The sequence below is a fragment of the Papilio polytes genome, unplaced genomic scaffold (assembly GCF_000836215.1).
Source record: "Papilio polytes unplaced genomic scaffold, Ppol_1.0 DF823957.1, whole genome shotgun sequence".
Lineage (NCBI taxonomy): Eukaryota > Metazoa > Arthropoda > Insecta > Lepidoptera > Papilionidae > Papilio > Papilio polytes.
This window is the reverse complement of record NW_013525247.1, coordinates 363109-386071: the sequence shown is the minus strand read 5'-3', so window position 1 is coordinate 386071 and position 22963 is coordinate 363109. Positions and strand designations below refer to the sequence as shown.

The 22963-nt window shown below is 32.9% G+C and overlaps 2 protein-coding genes across 3 annotated transcripts in view; both read left to right on the top strand.

Annotated features, from left to right (window-relative positions):
* Positions 1-1828: 1828 nt before the first annotated feature.
* Positions 1829-9935, top strand: LOC106101767. Of its 2 annotated transcripts, XM_013281104.1 has the most exons (4): positions 1829-1954; positions 2263-3520; positions 4457-6353; positions 7097-9935. In XM_013281104.1, the coding sequence occupies exons 2-4, from the start codon at positions 2430-2432 to the stop codon at positions 9233-9235; spliced, it is 5127 nt and encodes a 1708-aa protein (XP_013136558.1). In that variant the 5' UTR covers positions 1829-1954; positions 2263-2429; the 3' UTR covers positions 9236-9935. The 2 variants fall into 2 exon arrangements, with proteins under 2 accessions (XP_013136558.1, XP_013136557.1); XM_013281103.1 differs by lacking the exon at positions 1829-1954 and having other exon boundaries at positions 1964-3520.
* Positions 9936-15526: 5591 nt separating this feature from the next.
* The window catches only part of LOC106101746 (cAMP-specific 3',5'-cyclic phosphodiesterase 7B-like), an 84108-nt gene continuing 76671 nt past the window's right edge, over positions 15527-22963 (top strand). Inside the window, exon 1 of the mRNA XM_013281070.1 lies at positions 15527-15937. Coding sequence (XP_013136524.1) covers positions 15818-15937 — 120 coding nt within the window. The 5' untranslated portion in view covers positions 15527-15817. The remainder of the gene's footprint in view (positions 15938-22963) is intronic.

The following is a 22963-nucleotide window of genomic DNA, read 5'->3' as shown; positions in this document are numbered from 1 at the left end:
GATTTTTTGTTATTTCCTATTTATAAGTAATTTACGATAATTTTAAATGTTCTTTGTTAAGTTTGATTATTTGTTATATTAATGTTACGTATTTTCTTTAATTTTTAATCAGTACCTCAAGTACATACATTAATAATAGTAGTACAGACAAATTAAATATATAAATGTTAGTTCAAACTCTTACAACGAGAAATATATTATATTATATTCATAAAATAATTGTTCACTTTGCACTGTGGCTTTAAGTCAATGGTTAAACAAATTAATCAGATATTTTATTAAAATAATACTTTATTCATAATTCGACAATACAATTAAATGTACCTTATGTAAAGAGAAATATATTTATATAAAAGCTTTAAAGTACATATATATGAAATATATTTTGGTAAAGATGTCCGTTATTCCACAGAATGTCATCGATATACTTTGTGTGGGTGTTTGTAAAGTTATGGAATTAAATTCACATGTTTATAGAGTGTTAATGAAACCCGTATTTGTGCGTATTATCATATTTATTAGCTATTTAACGAATTTCAGAACGTATGAAGGTTTTTAAGAAAAGTTAAATTATCCTCTAGTACAAAAATAATGATCATAACGGTTAATATTAGAAGCCTCCTTTTTAAAATTGACGACCTTATTTATTTCATGTTTAAATAATAATTGAAGAAATTATTCACACTTTTATTATTCATGTGAATTTAAATCTAATATTGGGTTAAGACGTGATCTCAATTGTTTTTTCTTTCTAGACATTTTTTTAACTAGTTAAATTTTGACACCTTGCAACCAGGATGACTTTATTTTTTGTATGTTCTAAAAAAAATTATATTTATAACTTGTTTAACAATGTCACTGTTAATTTGATCGATAGTTTATTATATAGAATATGTATACGTTAAGAAATTTGATATTATAAAGTACTTTGTTGTTTCTAACGTTAAAATACTCAATATTAATATTAGTTAATTTCATCACGTTAGTTTATTAACACAATTATATAACATCTATCAAATGCATTAAATCCATTTTCACCACCATAATAATGTGTTTTTCTTAACCCTAATACTATAATCTAACTAACAGTGTACCTTAATTTATTAATTAAACCAGTGGTTTACTAGTACGTCATGTTTTATATGACGTTAGGCCACGCATTTATGCGCCAGTACTGAAGATCCGAGGACTCTGAAGTCGAAATTGAGGCCAACGAGGGTATTCAAATGATTCAAGTCTCACTAAACTTTGTCTTTCTCCCACAAGGCAGGGTATCTTTATAGAACCGCCCCACACACACCAAATAAAATAATTAAACATACAAGGGAATAAGAATAAGCATTTATCGTAAAATCTTTATTACCGAAATTACAGGAAACATTCCCAAAAGGATCAAAATTATGAAATAGTTGTTGGTAGTACAACCATAGTTGTAACACAAAAAACAAATAAACCGCGTAAAGCATTACGTATTAATTCAAGTCTAGTTCACAGTCGTCTGGTGCAAATTTAACAGTCACGATGTGAAGCCGCGACGTGAACGAGTCGAACACACTTAAATCTTTGGACGTATCTCAACAACTGGTAAGAATTCAAATAATACAAAATATTGAACATTAAGAGAAGTCGTTTAATTGTTTGATTATACAACTAATTTAATTCCAGATTTACATACATATTTTTTTCTTTCTTGTAATATTACACATTCATGAAAACAGAACCAGTATTTTCACTGATGACGCGAAATGCTAACCGAAAATACATTCATGCTCGTTCTTAATTTAGCACGGTAGCCCCGACTGCGAACAAGCGGCCAGTTGAACGGAGATTTTGTACCGATCACTAATCGTTTACTCATCTTTCATACATTGTTGAGTGCGTTATCTACCTATAAACAATAATTATCGCAAAGGTTCAGTTATGCCTGCTCACTATGCAGCCTGAGTGTCTCAAGGTAATTCTCCGCTACTAGGCCAAAATAATTCGTTGGCCAGTGAGGATAATATACAACTTATTCACACCTATTTTCACACTGGCCCACGCAAACCTAACGTGTTTTCAGTAGACGAAACTAGCTTTGTGACGATATGTTGTGTTCTTCGTTGGGCGGTGACATTTTTGCTGGGTTCGTGTGAAAACAGGAGAACGCAGTTTTATATTTCTAAACCGGGCAATGGACGTCAGCTGATCGTGTATTTAAATGTGTACCTGTTTACTAAGTTTTGTTTTTAACTAAACATATGGAATCTGAATTTTCAACAGATAAACTTTGCGATTTACCACCAGTGCCGCCAAAAACATATCAATGGGAAGACTTACGAAAAGCGCGTGAGGCTGGGGCTTATCCTTGGACCCATTTACTCAAACCGCCGTTAGAAGGAGAAATAACAGCGGAAGATATAATAAGGGAGACAACGCCTAGGAGAAGCATGTCTCGTGAATTTTCAAAATCCCGAACACATTCACCGAGTGATGGGGAACCACAAAAGATATTAAATCTTAACTCTTCACCAGGGAGTAGCAGAAAACACAGTGAAGAAGGTGCAATCGCCGGCGTACAAATACCAAATTTTTCTAAAGAAATATCTTTAGATTCAGAAGATGATATATTAAATCAAGCTATAGTTAGTGGCACAAAACGACCGGAGAGTCAAATAAGCACACATTTAGTGACACCAGTTGAAATACCAAAAAGTGTATCCCCAAAGGGTATTTTAAAACGCAGAGCTCAAGAGCAGCAATACAACATTGGCGTTTCAGAAACACGCGAAAAAACAAAATGCTGCCATCCATTAGTCAACAAAATAAAACATTTAGCGGATAAAACATTGCATAAACTGGAAAGAACAGAATGTGAAAAGTCTCCTTTAACCAAAAGGAAGAAAAATGAAAATATCCAGGAAATACGACAGTTGAAATCTTCGCCCGGAGCTGTTCGCAGACAAAAGTTTAGTGCAATCAAATTAGGGGATTCTGATGAAATGAGTAAAACAATGAGTATTGACACGCCTCCACCAAGAAAAAAAAAGGATCACATTTACGAGGACATAGAAGAATCCAAATATAATGACAATGAATCGCTTAATTCTAATAGAGCGATCAATTATAACAGCAATGACAAAGAAAACCATCTAGACATTGATAATCTCGTAGAAACAAAATCAGTAGCTTCTCACGATCCCAGTTTGGTTATAGAAGAAAACCATAGTTCAAGTGTAAACATAATGGAACAATTGCATAAAAAAGATAAAACAAAACAAAGGAATGAAGACTTAGATGATATGGATACCGAAGAACCAAGTGTTGATGACATATTTCACGAACAACTTGAGGGCAATAGACCAGCCAATGAATCTCCAAACATAACTATTACGGAAATCACAGAGGATAACCCCGATAATAATATTGAACAATCCAACACCATACCCATCGAATCATCACCCAGTCCAAGTCCTCGTGAATTTCAAGAAAAACGAAGTGATGTAGAAATTATTGATAACGAATGGTCTAAACCCAGCAGGTAATTTAAAAAAATAGCTTTTTATTTTTATCCTTACTTACTTTAACTATATGTTTTCTTGTGTCATGACATAACATTAGCATTACAACACACGCAAAGCGAGCGCGCTGGCTTGTCTCTGTCTGATAAATATAGCTCTATCCGAATCGTCTTCCTGTACGTTCAGAGAGCTCTTTAAAATTGTCATCAGCGATCAGTGCTCGCGGCTGCTTTCATGCCGGTGATTAGTTCATTTACAGACCGGCTTTCACAAACACGTTAACCTAATGTTTCCATACCTTCGTTAAGTTTATTACGTAAATTTAGTAAAGTATGTCTCGAAATTAGAGTCGTTTCGGTGAACTGTAGTTATGAGTAAGCTCCGACGATGGACATCAGAAGGTGGTACCCCTTTAGAAAAGCCCGTGAATCCGACGCGAGAGGGCAGTGTCCAACTATTTACCCCAGAAGTACGATGTGCATGTCAGTTTTTTCAATGTGATTCACTGTTGCCCGAAAGAGTGAATCCAGTTGGCACTAGACCGACGTCGCGAGCTAGTAATATTATTTCAAATTTGAGGTAAGTTCAACATTCACAGTTATGCAGACGTTTTACGACTAATATTACGATCTGCAAAATAAATTTGAAGTCGTTTCAAACGTCTTGCCCGGCGACTGCTGCGGCTAAAAAGAGCACTGACGGTTGGCCTAATTGTGACGAGAGTTATGCGTTTGTACGTGTGCCATTTTAAATATAAGTTTCAACATATGTGACGAATCTACTGTGCGACTGAACTTTAGTTTTATTGAATGTTATGCGAATTACACTTTTTTTTAAATATGTAACCTACTTTTTATATTTTTGATGATGCGAATTTTATTTTGTATTAATATATTTTATATCTAGATCTGCTCTTAACGTATAGTTTGTATAAATTATGTCTTTGCTATTTTCAGTGATCACGAGTATGAAATAATAGAAAAACCACCTCCGAATATAATCTATACCGCACCGAGCGTCGAGGAGAGACCGAAAATGGTAAAAAATGAAGATGAGCTGTCAAGTACTACTTCATTAGAACGTAAATACTTGCAACACACATCTGACGAAGATGAGCAAATGGAAGAAAAGGAAACCGACCAAAACGGTGACGAAATTCTGACAGCTGAAAGTATGCAAAAAAATATAGAGGAGCGGTTTTTTGTAAATACCCCATCTACAGCTTCAAGGACAGAATGTGAAATAAGCACAAGTCAAGTGGATTCATCTGCTTTGGAGCAGTTACCCTTACAACGAAGTAAACGATCGAAAAACTCTGAAAACGTTGACAAAAAGATTCAACAACGTATTAAAGAGGGAACAGGAAAATTAAAGTCCCAAGCTGGAAAACTAAAGACGAAAATACAAAATATGAAAGCAAAACATGTTACTAGTGCCGAAAAGCCAAAAGTTAGTTCTTCTGAGCGCCCGAAATTCAAAATGCCAGATAGACCAAAAATAAGCTTTCCCGAGAGACCCAAGTTCACGCTACCTGACCGTAGGAAGTTTAGTTTACCAGAAAGGTCAAAGTTCAAAAACTTTAATCTACAAGAAAAGTTCAGCATCGGTGATAGAAAGAAATTTACATTTCCGAATCGACCTAAATTTACTGTTCCTGATCTATCAAAAATAAAAATGCCAGAGCGACCTAAAATTAATTTTCCTAGTTTAGGTAGAAAGAAAGAATATAAGGTTGACACAACTGTTACTGAGTCCAGTTCAGACAACATGCAAAATGTGGCGACGGTTGATTTCGAAGCTAAAACGTATCCAAGATTTTTTAACCGAAAAAAGAAATCTGAATTGGAAAAAACATCTTCCTCACCAACGCTAAATAGAGAAGATACACCTCCACCGACATTCACTTTTACTCGAGTTAAAAAGAACAAGGAAGAGTCTTCTTCATACATTCCTGATAGTCCTGAGCAACCACGGGAGTACGGTAATATTGAAAACGATCACAGTTTTGAAAATGGACAAGAAAGCAGAAAACAATTTGAAACCACTTATGATTTTGACAAATTAAGTCCTGAATATATGGACGAACACATTGAACCATCTCACTTAAAAGAATCACGAAATGCGGCCTCCATTCCTGATATGTCAAACCAAGAATACACACATATTAACGAAATAAATAATGACGAATTTTTTGTACGACCGAGGGGAATTTCTCGCGAAAATATTCAAGTTAGAGAGTATCTTAGTGACGAAATACGACAAGCATTTAACATACCAAAGAACGTCCTTGCAACTATGGACGGCAATACAGAAATAAACGACGAGCATATGTATGCTAACGAAGCTGAAGCTGACCCAGAACTAATGATTGACGAAAACGAACCCATACGATATTCAACTGAAGACTTAAATGATAGAGATGACGGTTATTATACCTTCCCACCAGTTAGGCCGTCTAGAGCGAAACGAAAGAAAAAGGAAACGGAATCTATTAAATATATTGACGATAGTATTAACGCGAGCTTACAGTTCAGCGAGGTAGACTTGGGACTTCCGGAATATCAAACGGAAGAACAGCCAATGGAAATAAATACATCACAAGAAATTGTAGAAAACTCAAATCATTTCCCAGAGTTCACACGGCCAACTGACCTGCGTTCTATTCATGAATATGCAAATGACGATGTTATCGAATATCCAGACAACATACCTGTACATTCGCAAACCCTCCCTATGCCTCCCAAAAGAAAGAAGAAGTTCTTAAAGAAAGATCTTAAACATTCGTCATTAAATGATTTTAAGAGTATAACACCAACTGAGCTGTTTGAAGAACACGATGAACAACCAGACGATGTAAGTATCGTACGCATTTTAATTTAACTTTCTCTAATAGTATTAAAACTGGATTGTCCTAATAAATAGTTACTATAATAATAAATACTTTTTAACACTTAACTAATAAAGAAAAAATACTTTTTTTTTATACTCCGTGTTCTTTTCACATATTAATTATTCAACACGTCCTTTTTCCACATTCGCATTGACAAGAGATATTTGAGATAAATTGTTCAATACTAGCTTTCGCCCACGACTCCGTCCGCGTGGAATTAATAAAAACAAAAGTGTAGCCTATGTGTTCTTCCAGACTATCTTCGACATCAATACCAAATTTCATCCAATCAGCCGTTTAGGCTACAAACTTTAACAAAAATCCATCCATCCATCCATCCGTCTAAACTTTAGCATTTATAATATTAGTAAGAAGTAAGATAAGATTATAAATTTTACGAGTATTAATGGTGTAAATCTGAGGCGATCAATTCTGGCAGGTTTCCAGTGTATTAGTTTACTTTGGAACGGTCCTATGTATTTTCAGATGCGCTGCTCCATTCGATTGTTGACCCAGTTTTAACACGTAAAAGAGCAGTTATAATAAAATGGTTCAAGATACAAATGGATATTTTTACATTTCACAAGGTTGCAGTCAATGTTATCACATGTGACCAAAATAGTCTATTTTATGGAGACTTTGAATATAAACTTAACTGAATATTTAATGTATATGTTTACTGACAAGACTTTTTGTAACGTTTCAGATTATTGTGTACCGCACGGAGCATGAATATGTCGTGCCCACAACAGAGCCGACCGTAACAGGACAGAGCCCTGTAGCGCCACGGCGAAATCGGTCAAGAAGCTCGCGCGGTACATCTCTCTGTGACGACGATCGAACGTCCCATGGAGCAGAATCACTTATACTAGACACACAGTTTCCGCCAGCAGTTGATGTAAATATTCTTAGAGACATAAGACAAGAAAGCCCTGGATATGCAACGGTAGATAAAGGACCCTGTACTCCTAGCAAAGGTATAAGAAGGTCTAAAAGTAAAACTCCACCAGCACGACGTCGCAAGAGTAACAGTTCTGAAAGAAAGTATTATACAGTTGGTCCAAGTAAAGAGCCAATGCCTAACCGTCCACCGAGGAAAAAGTCATCAACCAGCTTAATGACATTAGACAGTTTTACAAAACGGTCAGTTAGTGGCGATATTACTCAGTATGTAGAAATCGAGGAACCTCAATTTGAAGAAATTCACAAGGACTTGATATCTGGGGAAGTGGTAAAAAAAATGAAAGATAGACCGTTACCTCCTCCGCCACGACCACCTCGAGGCCCAAAACGAAAAAAGAGGTTCAGCGATGAATCTTTAGAACATATTGCAAACGATCAAGTTACACCATGTGAGTCTTATCCTCAATTGGCAGAAAGTTCAGTGAAAGCTGACGATGTTGTAGAAATAGAGGTATCAACGCAAACAGATCCACTTCCTGATGACATTGATTATGAATTTTGTTTAGACGAAAATCTTGATATATCAATGTCTAGTTCGTTGAGAGATATTATTGACGAAGATTCTATTATGGGAAGATCTAAGAGAAAAGTGTCAGAAAGTCCTCATATTTCTCGAACAACATCACGTTCTGAAAAGTCGCTCAAATTATCAGATCCCAAAATATTTGAGTTATCAAAATTAAACATTGACAGATCTTCTCCAACTGTAATTTTGGTGGAGAAACGAGTATCTAGTCCAACAAAAATTAACGAACGCGAGGAAATGTTAACTGAAGCCTCCTTAACCGTTCAGCACATTGACGTGGATGAGTCTACTGTTCCTCAAGTACCACCACTACCAAAATCTAAAGGCATTATACCTACTACCGCCGACAAGAAAACTTTTATTCCACCAAGCGACGAACAAACACTTGAAAGAGTATCATCAGAAGGTACTAAAGACGTTCAATTAGATAATTTAGTTACGCAACGACTTCAAGTAAAAGATTTAGATGTAGGAAAACTTAATGTGTCGGAACTTCAAGCAAGCAAAATTCTCGTATCTGATATTGAAGGAATGACGTTGCAGGTCAGTGAACTAGATTCAAAATCTGGTCACATATCCGTAAGTGGCATTGAATTTTCTCAATCAGTAATTGATGAGATTGTTAAGAAATTTGCCGAGATCTCAACAACAAATATTCCTACTGCAACTCGTAGTCCAGAAGTTCCCGACTTACCAAGACCGATGAGTCGCGAGGAACATACTCAAACGGATGAAATACAGCCCGAAGAAAGAACAGTTGAAAAAACAGAGCAGATTACAGAAGTACCTGAAAGTGAAATTGCAGGACCTTCGACATCACAAGGACTTTTTAGTGTAGACGAATCCACTGTTCCACCTCAAAGACCTCCACCACCAGACCTCGGTCCACTTTTATATTCATATCTACAAGATCTAGCTATTCCCTCAACGATGTATCCTCGAGCGAAGCCATTTGATTTTCATGAACCGCACCATCAAACTCCACCGCCACCTGCACGAAGGGCAAAGAGGAAGCCTGCCGCTCTGCCGGCTACTGAATCCAGTTCAGATGAAGTTCAGATGAAGGCTCGGCCATCGCCTCGACCAATGCCAGTCAAGCCGCACGAGCCAACTGTGACTGAGTCAGGTGCACAATTCATTCGAGCTTGTCATCATTCAATAACACGAACTATTAGAAATATATTCAACACTTTCATGTCTTATATACACGGTCATGAAGACAAAAAAGATATGCAAATGGCGTTGGTTATATTTTTAGTATTGATCGCGGGTTTGATTATGTTCGGACTCAGCGACGGCCGAACTGTACACCATCATCATTGGGAATTCTTTAATCCACCTGATGGCAATCAATAAAGTATTGTACTTAGCTTTCGTCTACTTAATCATAAGTATTTTAGTTTTCAGTCCACAATATAATAGTTAATACAAATACCTATATAAAAAATTACTATGCATGTTACTAACATTAAACGTTGGATGTAATTTAATTTAAACAAAATTCTAGATTTTTGTTTTTTTTTTTCTATAGCAACATTTGACACTGGTGTAAAGTTTAACTAATGCACTTTTCGCACAAATATAAAAATTCGCACGAAATTTTTTATTAATTCAATACGATTAAAAGCTCAAACATAATTACGAACGACACTTGTTTCTAACTATATTTAAAAAAGAGTTGTTAAGTTTTTTGTTACTTATATATTCGTTGTTTATAATTGATTCGTAAAAACTTATTTATTTAAATTATTCTTAAGGATTCGGACTATTTGTTATTTATTTATATCAACTAATTGAAATGAAAAATAAAACATCAAACAAAATCTTTCTTACCATTTGCAGAAAAGTTAAGCCAATCCAAATCACAGAAAGACATGTTAAAAAATTTAATAACTTTTATTAGGTACTATTATAAGGTAGGTGTTGTTAAATAAAATGTCTTCTATCTACATCTAAATATACATATGTATGTTTGTAATATAAATATTGTAACGTAGTGTGGGCTGGTATTATGCATTTTGTAAGTTTCCTCTCGCAATTGTTGTGTAAATTATAAAACGAAATTAAAATTTGTTAAATAAAGGAATTATTTTATTTCCTACCACTTTAATGTGTATATTATAATTATTAAAAGATTTAAATCATATGAAACGATAATTAATATATAATAATCTTTTTACCGCCCTTTTCTTATAAGGAGAGGATGGGAAGGGGAAGTGGATTTGACGGCGGAGGAGATGCATAGGAAGGGGAAATATCCTCTTTATGTGCGTCTCCTCCTCCGTCGTATAAGAATAGGCAACGCCTCTGCAATTGCAGATGTCTATGGGCAGAGGTCGCTTCGAAATTTTGGCGGATTCAGGTGGCCGCTTGCTCGTTTGCCAACCTTTATTATAAAAAAAAAATAACAAAAACAACACAAATGGATAAGATATGAAATAGTTTTTGAGGGGATGTCTGAAAATAGCAGTAAAGATTAAGTTGGTATGGGCATTTACATGCCCTTATTACTAAGGAGAGACGAATCGCAAGTGACAAGGAGAACTTAAATGATGAGTAGGGAAGGTTTCACTGGTACATGTAGGCTTAATGAAGTGACGACGAAGGAAGAATGATCGATTTGAAAGTCGAAAATCTGTTGGGATGATCGATTATAGTGTGTCTAAATAATTTAGATTAGTTTGACAATTCATTTCTAATTTAGTAGGGATGGGTTGTGTAAAATCAGTCATGAATCTTATCGATTTTCGATTTTTATTCTTTTTCTGTCATCGCTAAATTCTCTACACTATAATCAATACTAGAATTATCCTATAAATTAGTTAATAGGAAAATAATAGTTTTAGTTGAGTTCGATAATTATTTAAACCGAATATCGATAGTTCAAAATTGTTCACTACGATACCTGTCTATTAGGCATAGCATTTGCCTTCATACAAATTGAATTCAATACTTCATGTGCTAATGAGAGAGAGATGATGAACTTACAGGATGACAATTTCAATTAATTAATTAAAAAAAACACAATATAGTCAATAGATGGCGCTGCTCTTGACAGTCCAAAAGTTTAAAACTGATATTGTTTATAAAGTTTACTATATTATATTTTTTATTTACAGTTAAATTTATATTAATTGGTTCGACCCAATAGCTTTTCGTTTTTTATAGTTCACCTACTGACTTTGTGGTCAAGTATGGCTAGGCACTGAAGTACAATGAAGCTTGTTATTATTTAAAAATATATAGATATAATTTTGTTAATTAATATGAAAATATACATATACTAGCTCTGGCTCTAAAAAATCATTTTCCACTAACTTGGTGAATTTTACTTCATTAAATCAGTTACATATCGATAGATGGCGCTGACTGTCTTATCTTGTTCAAGTCAAGACACATTAAGGACATTTGTAACTAAAGGTTGCATGCAGCTTGGAGACCGCCAAAGCGAATCTCATCCGCAAGCATCTTATGTACTCGATATACCAGTAAGTATGTACGTATAAAACGTTGTACGCATATTTACGGAAGTTACGCGAACGAATGGACGTAAAATTTGATATAATTGAAGTGAAATGTGGAGCAGCTATTTTTTATTTGTAACCTAATAATGGGACATTTATAACGTAATATTAGAATTTTACTTCATTGTAAACATTTGCTAATTCAATAATTTATTCCAATAAGTAGAAAAAATTTTACTATGTAATTATTATTATAACAGACCAAATAAAATTAGGATATATTGACTAATTGTGAGTTTCAATTGCAACAACATTGTTTATACGTTCCTAATTTAAATAGTTTACCTACGTGCTGTAGTGCAGTATTATTAATATTTGTAACAAGAAAGGAAATGTTTACGTAAACATTTCAATCAATCCAATATGCAGGTCTTTGCAACAAGTCACGAAATATAAATGTAACTATTCCGATAACTTGACTAAGTTTGCGGGCAAATTGAAAATGGATCTCATTTTCTTCGTCTACGTAGATTTTAAATGTTTTCTGATAGAACTATACTTCCGACGGACCATATAAGTTTGTCGTGCTATAGTCATAAAAGTGTAGGGTAAAAAGGCAGCTAGATCTAAGATCGCTAGATTCGCCGAGGCCGGATTTATCATTACCTGTCCCCTGGGCGAGACTATTACAGCGCCCAATAACTGCAATACAAACCCATACAAAAAAGGCACCGTTGGCGCCCTATTATGTTTGGCGCCTGGGCGATGGCCCCAACGTTCTTTCTAAATTGACTACGCTTGTTAATTTCTTTCTATGTCAGTACTTCAATGAAACCAGTGCATTGCATGGTGATTTTAAATTTCAAAGTATGCACCAACAAGGTTAGACGACTTCGATAAATATTTAAGTGTGTGTCCTAGTTAATGTGAGAGGGCTATGCTAACCTGTATCGTTTTTTAAAAAAATGTTTCGAAATTTCGCAAAACTTCATTAAGTTTTAGTCAGTTTATATTGGGTGTGTATGGATTTGGATGGGCATGTAATTAGTGTACATAACACTGTGCGCCGTAAGACCGGACCTTTAAATCTAAGTTTGGATTTGCCAGACATCTTCGCTCACACTCTCAGCAATAGTAAGGTTCGCCATTGACGTCACGGAGGACATTATAATAATGGGTATGCTTTGTATGCTCGTTCAAACAAATACTGATTTCTTTGCGTTATTTAAAAAAAAGTTTCTCTTCTTTTCTATATCCAATTTAAGTAAATATGTTCTATAATTATAGTGTATATCATACTTATATTATAATTACGAAAGTTTAGATGGATGGATATAGGTAAGTTTGTTAGAGTTTGTAGCCTCAACGGCTCAAAGTACATGCACGAAATTTATGGAACAACAAATGCGATACTCGCTTTAGTTTTTTTTTTTAATTTCACGCGGAAGAAGTCGTGGGCGTAACTAATACATAAAAAGCTATGTTGTGGTGACAAGTAATGTAATTAGGAACAAGTACAGAAAAAGTGTAATTAATTGGAAAGAAACAGTTATGAATAATATTAAAATGCAGAAGAATTATGGCATCAGTGTTTGATCAGTGTATTCCTTATATTTTTATTCTTTTGGTTCCGATTTAAAAATTTCGCAATAGGAAACAAAAAACAGTATTTACGAACAGATCGAATAATTTTTGAACTCATTTCAGTAAATAGAATTTCGAATATTTATTTGAGCAGTGAGAACTAATGGGTGTGTTCAAAATATACTTTTTTTTTAGTAATTCAAACTTGAAAAATACAAAGTTTAATTTTTCGTCTCCTTAGTGACAACCCTACGTGAAGCTTCGCGTTGTATTTAAAGCCTTCAAGGTAACGATGGGCACGATGAATCGAATACATCAAATAGCTGCAACAGTTCTGATTCAATTCGTTGACATCCTTTGCTTAGTTAAGGTAAACGAGGCTTTTACTTGATACGGGAAAGTTTTAAAGGTATTCCTTGAATATTTTTATAGTAAAATAAGAGTATCACTATTAGAATTGATAATAACTTTTTAATATATTTCTCAAGCGAAAAAACAACTTGGAATGGCGAACTCCAATTTTGCCGACACTTCTAGAATGCCAGGCGATGTTTGGGGTAAAGGAACCGGGAAGGTTAGTATGAATTGGTAGTACAGAAGTATTTCAGCTAATCTTTCTTAGAGATTTCGTTGTGTCACGAGGATACATAATCATTGATATGATATATATTTAGATAGTTAACCCTTAATCAAATATTGAGCAATTATTTCCAACCTGCAGTGGGCCAGCGTGGTTGACTAAGGCCTAGTCACCCTTTACTTAGGGCAGTCTCCGAGCTCATAAGTTGGGACATCTAGTGAGCTGGTGGTGATGATGATTTCCCACTTGACTTTACCAAAATATCTTTTAAAATTTAACTCTTACCTAAAACCTTTACTAGTTTACTGTTATCTAAAAAAACTGTTTGATTAAGTGTTAAGTTGCATTGTCGATTTTACCTCGACTTCACTGCATATTTAGCTAATGGGCAACCCTATCCAACAAAATGTCCACGTAACATACTCGCTACAGTATCCCTAACCTGGTATTGTGCTTTTATTAGACTTAGATAATAATTTAAATTAATATATTAAATACCAATTTTTTTCCTGACAAGTGCATACATGCAATTAATCACAAAGCGAAAGTTGATAAGTAAATAATTTCAAATTTTGAATTTGTTCGAAAAACGCAATTTTAAGGGGTTTAGAAAAAGGCTGTTTAATTATTTATATATACTGAACTATAATTAAAATTAAATGTATCCTTGATGGTAGGGCCAGAGGAGACAAACAGAGGTCTCGAAAAGCTACTTTCTTTTATGAGGTTTAATAATAGAATTAAAAAACATTTCGATATAAAATATACACATTACACATATTCTTAATATAGACATAAAGCGTCGGGTTCGAATTCCGAAATGTTTTATGAATTTCATATGTACGTTTACCCGACGTTCTTACGGTGAAGTAAAACATCGTGCTGCCACCAGCACATCACATCATCACATCTGCAAAAAAAAATGTGTGAAGCCAACCCACCCGCAAGGGCCTACATGTTTAAATCTTAGTGCGCCGACTCCTCGTATGTGGGATATAGATAAAGAAGATGATGATGAGTGTTCCTTCTTTTTAATAAGATAACATAAAGCTATTTCAATAACAAGCATTTATATAAACGCCTATTTTTTTACGGCATTTTTTGTCAGTGCGACAAGTTTGCTATTCAAAACGCCTAGGTCTTGCAACACAAACACACTAGCGCCATTGGCTTCAAAAATTATATCACCGTTTTTTTTTTAAAGCAAAACATTCGAAAATTATTTTTCTACGATATTAATGATTAATTAAATTCTTATTAGGCGTATAAAATACGTACAAATTGCGTTTTACTAGTAAAATATTTCATTTTATGTTTGACAGTTACTGGATAACTTTGACTACTCTACTGGCAATATTTTTGTTTGACATAATTTTAATGCTGTTGGATTGTCAAATGATCACAGTGTAAAACGGTGTAAGTTCTATTTTTTTTATAATTCTAGTTTTGACTCTTTTTAGAGGTATCTTTTTAAAATTCAAACATTTCTCGCCCAGGACACTAAGAAGAAAGTTACCAAAATTTGCTTTTAATTTACTATAAAATATATTAATATTTGATAATTTAGTTAAAAAGAAGATTTGAAGTGGATTAAAAATCGAGTTTAAAGGAAACATCCGTACAAAATTGCTAAAATTTATTTATTTTTATTTTATAAACACATTATTAAACTTGTCATATTAAAATTGAGAATATAATGAATAGCAATAATGGAAAGATACGTATTTAATTTTTTTTAAACATTATTGTAGGTTTATCAGAATAAAAAAAATGACATAGAAATTACCATCAAATTGTAAAACATGTAAAGTTCAACTTCAATATTTAATTTTTTAACTGAAACATTTTAATTTACGCATCCAAAAATGTAATTTAATAATTATTTTAGTACATACATCTGTTTGTCCCAGTTCCGTTCTGATAAAGTTAAACATATACACCGTGCAGCACGCCGTTATGTAGAGCTATACAGCGTGCGTTTTGAGCAGAGGTATTAAGACAGCAGGTGCTGTACCATAGTTGCCTCAGTCGCTTTTGGTCGTTCGTTGATATAGTCGTTTACTGGCTCTTTACTGTATTGCCGCGTGTTGAAAACTCTACTTTCGCACGATTAAACTACTTATTTCTAGTCAATTGTGACATATAATTTATTTAACCAACTCTGTTACACTTTAAAATCTTGTTCTTAAAACGAATGCACTTATAGTTTTAGACGTTCAGTGAAATTTGTAAAAATAAATCTTGTTGCGTTATTATAAGCGGTTTTAAAGTTGAACTGTGTTTGGCTCCAACACATAATAAATAGGAACTATGCAACATTGTGGATTTTGTTCAATGGTATCCGATTTCTTATGTCGAACTTTATGTGTTGGAAGCAGACGAGGTAGTAGTGACACATATTACCGCGAGCTTGGGGACCAAGACACATTGGTAAACATACTCTATACTATTTTATGTTAGCATCGGCCTTTGCTAGTATGCATGTGCTATTCATTTATGTTATTGTTTAAATGTCGTAAGGTGTGCGCCCATCGATACGTTTAAGACCTGACAACTAATTGGTTTATTTACGCTTTTTGCAAATTATTGCACATAGTAGCGTGCTAATCAGTTAGCCATGAATGGACGTCTAATTTAACTCAAAGTAAACACTATTATTTAATTTTACGTTTTGTTTTCACATTTTTATTTTATAAATTAAAACTTTTTTGTTTACGTTTTCTTTGTATTTGACAAGTGAAAGTTAGATTTCTCTTTATCTTGTGATTTCAAATTTTCTATTTAAACAAACATGTTAGTAGATTTTGCAAATGTGTTTGCATATATTTTTAGTTGTGTACTTCATGATAATGTCATAAAAAAAATATTAAACATATTATTGGACTTTTTATTTCAAATCCTAAAATTTAAGTACTGTTAAGGTAAAATAAAAGAAAGCTTTTGTTTCTATATTACTTTCTAATAGGAGGAGGATTAATTTTAGAGTTGGACCTATTTTACTTTTATTTTTCATATAATATTAAATGTAAAATGTTAACATCTTAAACATAGTTTTTATCCACATGAAGTATGAAACAAAATACAAAAAATAGTAATTTTCAACTGTTGGATGTCATGGAATGATATTTTATTATAATTTTAAAAACTAAATATGCAATACCAAAATGAACATATTTCAATATGCAATTAACATTAAAAGTAATTAAAAACAAATATCATAAATAAGAAAGAGGAAAAAAAATCTTACAAACATGCACAATCTCATCAGCTCAACATTACTATAAAAATATGAATGTATAAAAATAATGTTACAGTGAGCTAATTACAGTTATGAATGTCCAAGTTATGAAAATCCAAATTGAAATATATAAATAGATATTTAATATGAAAAAGTAATCTTTAACATTTCAATAATAATCAATAATATTTCATAGGTTATTGATGTGATGAAATTCTTTCCGTGTCTACCAAAGACAATATTCAAAAATCAAAGATAATCTATTATATATAATTTTATTGTATTAATAATCTATAACTAATACTAAAAAAATATTGAGAAAATAGATAAGTAAATTGTCATAATAAAGATAATAATATTAAAAATGAAATCTACGGAGCCTAAAAATAACCTAAGATGGTTTTTTCATAAGATCTTTATTTCTTTTAGTATCAAAAGTATTTATCAAATAAGATAAATAAAAAATACTTTTTTGTTAATGTTAAATTATACTTATTATTTATAAGTTCTTTTTATAAAAATATTATGCATAATTTTGTTTCACAAGAAGGAGTATTGCTTAGTTTTTTTTTTAATACATTCTATGTAGAATTTTATATATTATCTTAAATATCAAATTTGAATCAATCAAATGGTTTTTTTATAAATTAAAATATTGTATTTTTATATACATTTAATGTTTGTCAGATATTTAGTATGTAGACTTATAACTTGCACTTGTAGTTACTAATAGAAACTTTATTCTTACTAATTGTAGTCTTCAGATATACATATATAAAAACATCTGCTATAAAACTATCTTAAAAATGAATTCTGAAATAATCAATACTTTTCATCAAAAGCATAAAATACAATTTTAAACGTTCGCAATCTCGATTGCTAAATTAAATAAAAAAAAAATTAAATAAATAAAATCTACGAGTATCAAGTTTTATCCAATATTGATGCGTATTCGTATACTCGTACTATGTATGTATAATCAAATAGTACATGCTAAGAAAACCAAGCGCGTTCAGTTTACACAAAATACAAACAAGATAACGAAACAAGCGACTAACGTAAAAAAAAGAATAAAAGCAATGACGTATACACGAGTATACGATTTGGCAACAAACACGTGTATACTGACATATGGCCCTACCTCAACCTACATTGCATATATCACTTTGTATAATCAAGTTAATAAATGACTCATAACTCTCGGTCGCGAAGTTTTTTTAAATATAAATACGTTATCAGTGACGTAGCAATCTTAATGATATATTCGACAGCTATTTCAACAATAACTAGCACTAATTGACTATCCGGCTATCATCAGAACGATGCTATCTGATAAATTGTATCGGAAAATTGGTTTTTATTGATGATTTTTTTTTTCGGGATCGCGGTCAATTGTGTTATCTTCAGACGTGAAATGAGTTGTCTTCTGCATGTTGACAGTAACTGACTTATACTTATTGGTAACAATTAGAGATTTTTACTGCAGTCAAACAAAGATAACGTTTGGAATAATATAGGTGTTAACACAGGTGTCACTCCAATTGAGTCCTAGGGCAAAATTACATAGACATTTACTCTATAAATGACAATTATATTAGTAACGGGACGAAATAAGACGTGTAAATTTCGCCAAACCTGTTTCGAAAAACATAAATTCCGAACGATATTATTGATTCGAATTTACCGTCCATTGTAGTAGTTGACATTCAGATTATAGTAGAAAGCAAGCTGGATATATGTAAAAAACGTAATGCTTAGTAGATCGATGGTAGTGGTAACGCGAAATAGAAACGAAAGATCCTAGAACATGTTCAAATTACAAATGATGATGTCTCCTTGTCCTTCCCAAAGGGTTAGAGGATAAGATTTGACGGGATATCATGTTTTCTGAGTACTATGTGCAACTTATTAACGTTGTTCAAACCAAACACCTTTCGGCCAGATGTTTCTAAACATTTTTTCCTAGTAGACCACTTCTAAACGTTTTATGGTTATGATGGAACTAAATCTTTTTGCTGTAGGTGTATGGAGGGGCGTCCCCCCATATTTTCAGTTATCAGTTACCCGTTATAATAATTTATGTGAATTCGATATGCAATGAAAATTATAATTTTGGTTTTAATAGAAAATGATTGTTTACTAATATGAGTACACAACAGATAATTACATTCACAATAATAAAAAAAAATGTTTTACGGAATATTATATAATAGTATCCAATGTTATTAAAAATAATAATTATCGTTAATTTAATGTCGAAGAATCTTGTTATTTTTTATTATAAAATATGAAGCTGCAACAGTTGCGACTGGCGAGCGTGAACATATTAAAAATGAATAATAAATCAGGCCAGTAATAAAAATTTGAATAATTAGAAGTAATAATAAACCTAATATATTAATTGTAGTAGCTAACTCGTCTCATAGATTCGCTGTTTAAAGTTTCTTCCTTGTCTTTCTAAATTATTTTAAACAAGTATTTTCTATCAAAACGGTAACGATAACATTCTAGTTATCTCTTTGTATTTCCTACTAAATAACATAGAAACTATTACAAAAAAGTCAATGTTTTAGCTATAAATAATATTCGATAATATGACCTTCATAGCAAAACACGCATACTTTTGTACATACTTCGTGATATATTAAAAAAAAACCGGTACATCTTTGAATTGTTAAAACAACTGCATCTGAATTTAAATGCGTAAAACTAAAAACACAAACCTATTAAGATGTGTGAATAACAATTGCAGAAATAAATTATAGATAAGCCTGAATTACGTCGAAACATCAAATTTAATTATTGAATACTTGTCTATATTTTATCTACACTTTTATAATAAAGCGTAAACACACACTTCCTTGTTTCCTAAGATGTGAGCAATTACAGCATATTTTTATATTTTTTGTATAAAAAGCTGTATACTTACGTCATGCTTTATATTTTCACGCCATTAAACTTAGGGAGTAAATATTTTGGATAAAAACCAACAATAAAACTACCCAATTGAAGCAAGGTTGCTATGCTTTGTCATGTCATGTCATTTTGACATTTGCAATTGATAATTTGACAAATGTGAATAACCAAATAAAGTTTTCATAATTTTATGCGGATGACGTCGCACGGGAACAGCTAGTTCCTACTAAATCTTTTATTCACTTTAGTTTATATTTAAATACAATATTTTTATTACGTAGATATTGTTAATGTGATAAAATATGCATAAATATACACAACTTATTTCATAAATATAATTTTATCCGTACTCATTGTTTATTATATTTATAATGCTTATATAAGATTTAAAATGTGTGAAAAACACACTCAAAAAAAAGACGTAGCTAAATATCGCGATTGTCCAAAGGGAGATTTTCCTAAGATTATGTAAACATTTATAATAATAGGTAGCCAAACCTCGCAGGTTTCTCTATACCACATTTTAGGTAGAAAATATCAAAGAATGAGCAAAAAAAAAAATGATCAAAAACGTATCTTTTTTGGAAAAATAAACTGGCAGACGTCTTCAAAACACATCAAAATTGTTAACGCAAGTTGTTCTTGTTACGTGTTCATTTGATACTTTAAATTGCATTGCATCAGGACAAACAAAAATGTCAGTACTAGTTAAATTAGATTTTTGCTAACCAGTAAGAGCGCCTTTATTTGTTGTAACCCTTGTCACATTTGGGTTGTAATATGTCGAAGGCGTTAGCGGTTGCTGGCCACCCCATTTTAACTAAAATATGCAGTAACTTGTACAATTTAATGTAGTAGTCGTACATTGTTTTGCTGTTGAGTAGGTCGACGAACGGGAAAGCCCATGACCTTATTGAATAACAATGTCACGCAAAGGTTTTTATTTGCAGATTTTTGTTTTGTTTTACATAAAGTTGAATTAGATCCTAATCGTCTTTTCTATACATATAATAAAATTGGAGTGTCTGTAATATCAAAAGTAAAATTCCAGATTTTGGGAAGATGATGTATTGGCGATAACGAAAATCGCCTTTAAAAATGTGTGTGACTGATTGTCCGCAAGCCGCATTTGTTCCGGGTAATCGCCGATACGGCTAGACCGATTTTGACCGGACTTTCACTGAAGGGTAGCTCGTAATGTCCGCTCTATTTCTAGTAAATTATATTTGAATATTTGAATGATTAAGTCGTTCACTAAATGTTACTATCAGTTTAGACCTACGTAATAGTTGATACGATAATTTCATTTGGAAATTATCAGAGAAAAGAATTTGTCTTCTGTCAGTACTTAAAACAGCAGAACTCTATATCTAATCTATATCTAAATCTAATATCAGTACCATAGTCGAAACACAGTTAGAATTAATCTTACTAATCTTACTTCTTACTAACATTATCAATGCGAAAGTTTAGATCAATGAATGGATGGATGGATGGATGTTTGTTAGAGTTGGTAGCCTAAACGGCTGAAGGGATCTCGATGAAATTTGGCATAGATGTAGAGGATAGTCTGGAAGAACACATAGTACTTGCTTGTGTTTTTTTTAATCTGCGCGGACGTAGTCGCGTGCGAAAGCTAGTATAAACTACATTCGATCAATTTTATTAATTTTTCACTTACAATTTGCGAATCTTTAAATCCCATAAAGTAGATGACGGTTCTTCTATACTTTTATCGGTCACTAAAGAGTCAAATTCTTTTCTATTGCGGAGGTATGTTTGGTGAGATGACATATTGAGTGACCCGCTTGCTTTTTAGGGACAGCGGCGTAGGACCGCTTTCTTTTATCGCGAAAATGTGAATTGAAGATTTTACCTATATTGTTAATTCTGATCTTGATACTGACTATAATTCTATCCTTACAAAAACAATTAAAGCGCCAATATCCCTAAGGGCACGGATACTAGATAAAGTCGTACAAATTTTCCCATTATTCGAGTAATGCCTTGTACCGTATCCTAGCATGAGCATAGAACTTAGGTGGAATAGTAAATTTGAAATAATCTACTAATTTTTTAATTAGAAAAATGTATTTTGCCGAGACACTTATTATATACGTTTTTGATTAAGTTAACTTACCGTCAAGTGAAGAGTTTGTAATGTTATTAGTGTGTAGACAAAGGTGGGCGTATCGAGATGGTCGGGTGGTGGGCCGCGGAACGCGAGTTTTGTGTGATGTTCCTATGTTTGATAACAGCAGTCGCATCCTAATTATTGCACTTCTCAAGTTACAATTGTTGATTCGCGTTCAATCGTTATCAACATTATTTTAAAATGATTTTGTGAGTAAAATAAATTTCGTAATTTTTATAATAACATTTTACAATTGACTATTGCGAGTTTAATCATCGCGTTACTCTTGTAGGTTAAATATAGGTTATAATATATATTAAGTTATAAGTACTGTATTACCCCTTGTAAGAATGTTAGGAACACCGGTAATATACTATGTGGCACTCAATTGATTAGTCGGTACTCTGCACACTTGAGTTTAAAAGCATTCTTATTAATTATTCAAGAGATTCCGGCGCTCCGTGGTTAACTTTGTGGATGTTGGATGCACTCGGCGCATATGAAACCGGTTTATTTGCAAATGGCCAAATACATGTCATTATTTACACAACTAAAGAATTAATTGCCCATATGGATTGTTCTAGAATGTATGTACTGCTTGCTTGTTACTCTTATTAATTCTATGATATCTTTGTCATACCTAAAAGATCCGGATTTCATTTCTAGCGTAGATAACATATTTTACAGATTATGTTAACGCTGTATGCTTACATCACTAGGCATATTTTTATAGTTTAGTTTTCCAAAACGATACACCAGTCATCATCGTTGGGAGAGAAGGAGGGGGTAAAGCGGTGGCGGCAGCTCGTCTCTGGTTCACTCAAGAGTCCATAAATTCATGAGACGTCCCGCCAGCCGGCGCCCCGGTGAGGCGGTGGAGAGTATGTGTATACGAACTATAACCTTAACAATATTTAAGGTTAAGTATTTTGCAAAAGATTACAAGCGCTTAATGCCTTTTTTTAAGAATTTTTATTTGCCACTCCACAATTTTAGCAACATGAAGTAGCATCTCATTCTTATGTCACCTTTTTGACCGACTTCCCAAAAGAAGGAGGTACTCAATTCGTCTGTAAGTTATTTTTTTTATGTGTGTTACGGCATAACTCCGCCGCTAGTGGACCGATTTTGATAATTCATTTTTTATCCGAAAGGTAATGCTTGCAGG

Excerpts from the sequence above, each read along its gene's own strand:
- LOC106101767 (XM_013281103.1), top strand. The coding sequence starts at position 2,241 with ATGGAATCTGAATTTTCAACAGATAAACTTTGCGATTTACCACCAGTG. Across the intron at positions 3,521-4,456 it reads GAATGGTCTAAACCCAGCAG|TGATCACGAGTATGAAATAA; the intron begins GTAATTTAAAAA and ends TGCTATTTTCAG. Across the intron at positions 6,354-7,096 it reads ACGATGAACAACCAGACGAT|ATTATTGTGTACCGCACGGA; the intron begins GTAAGTATCGTA and ends GTAACGTTTCAG.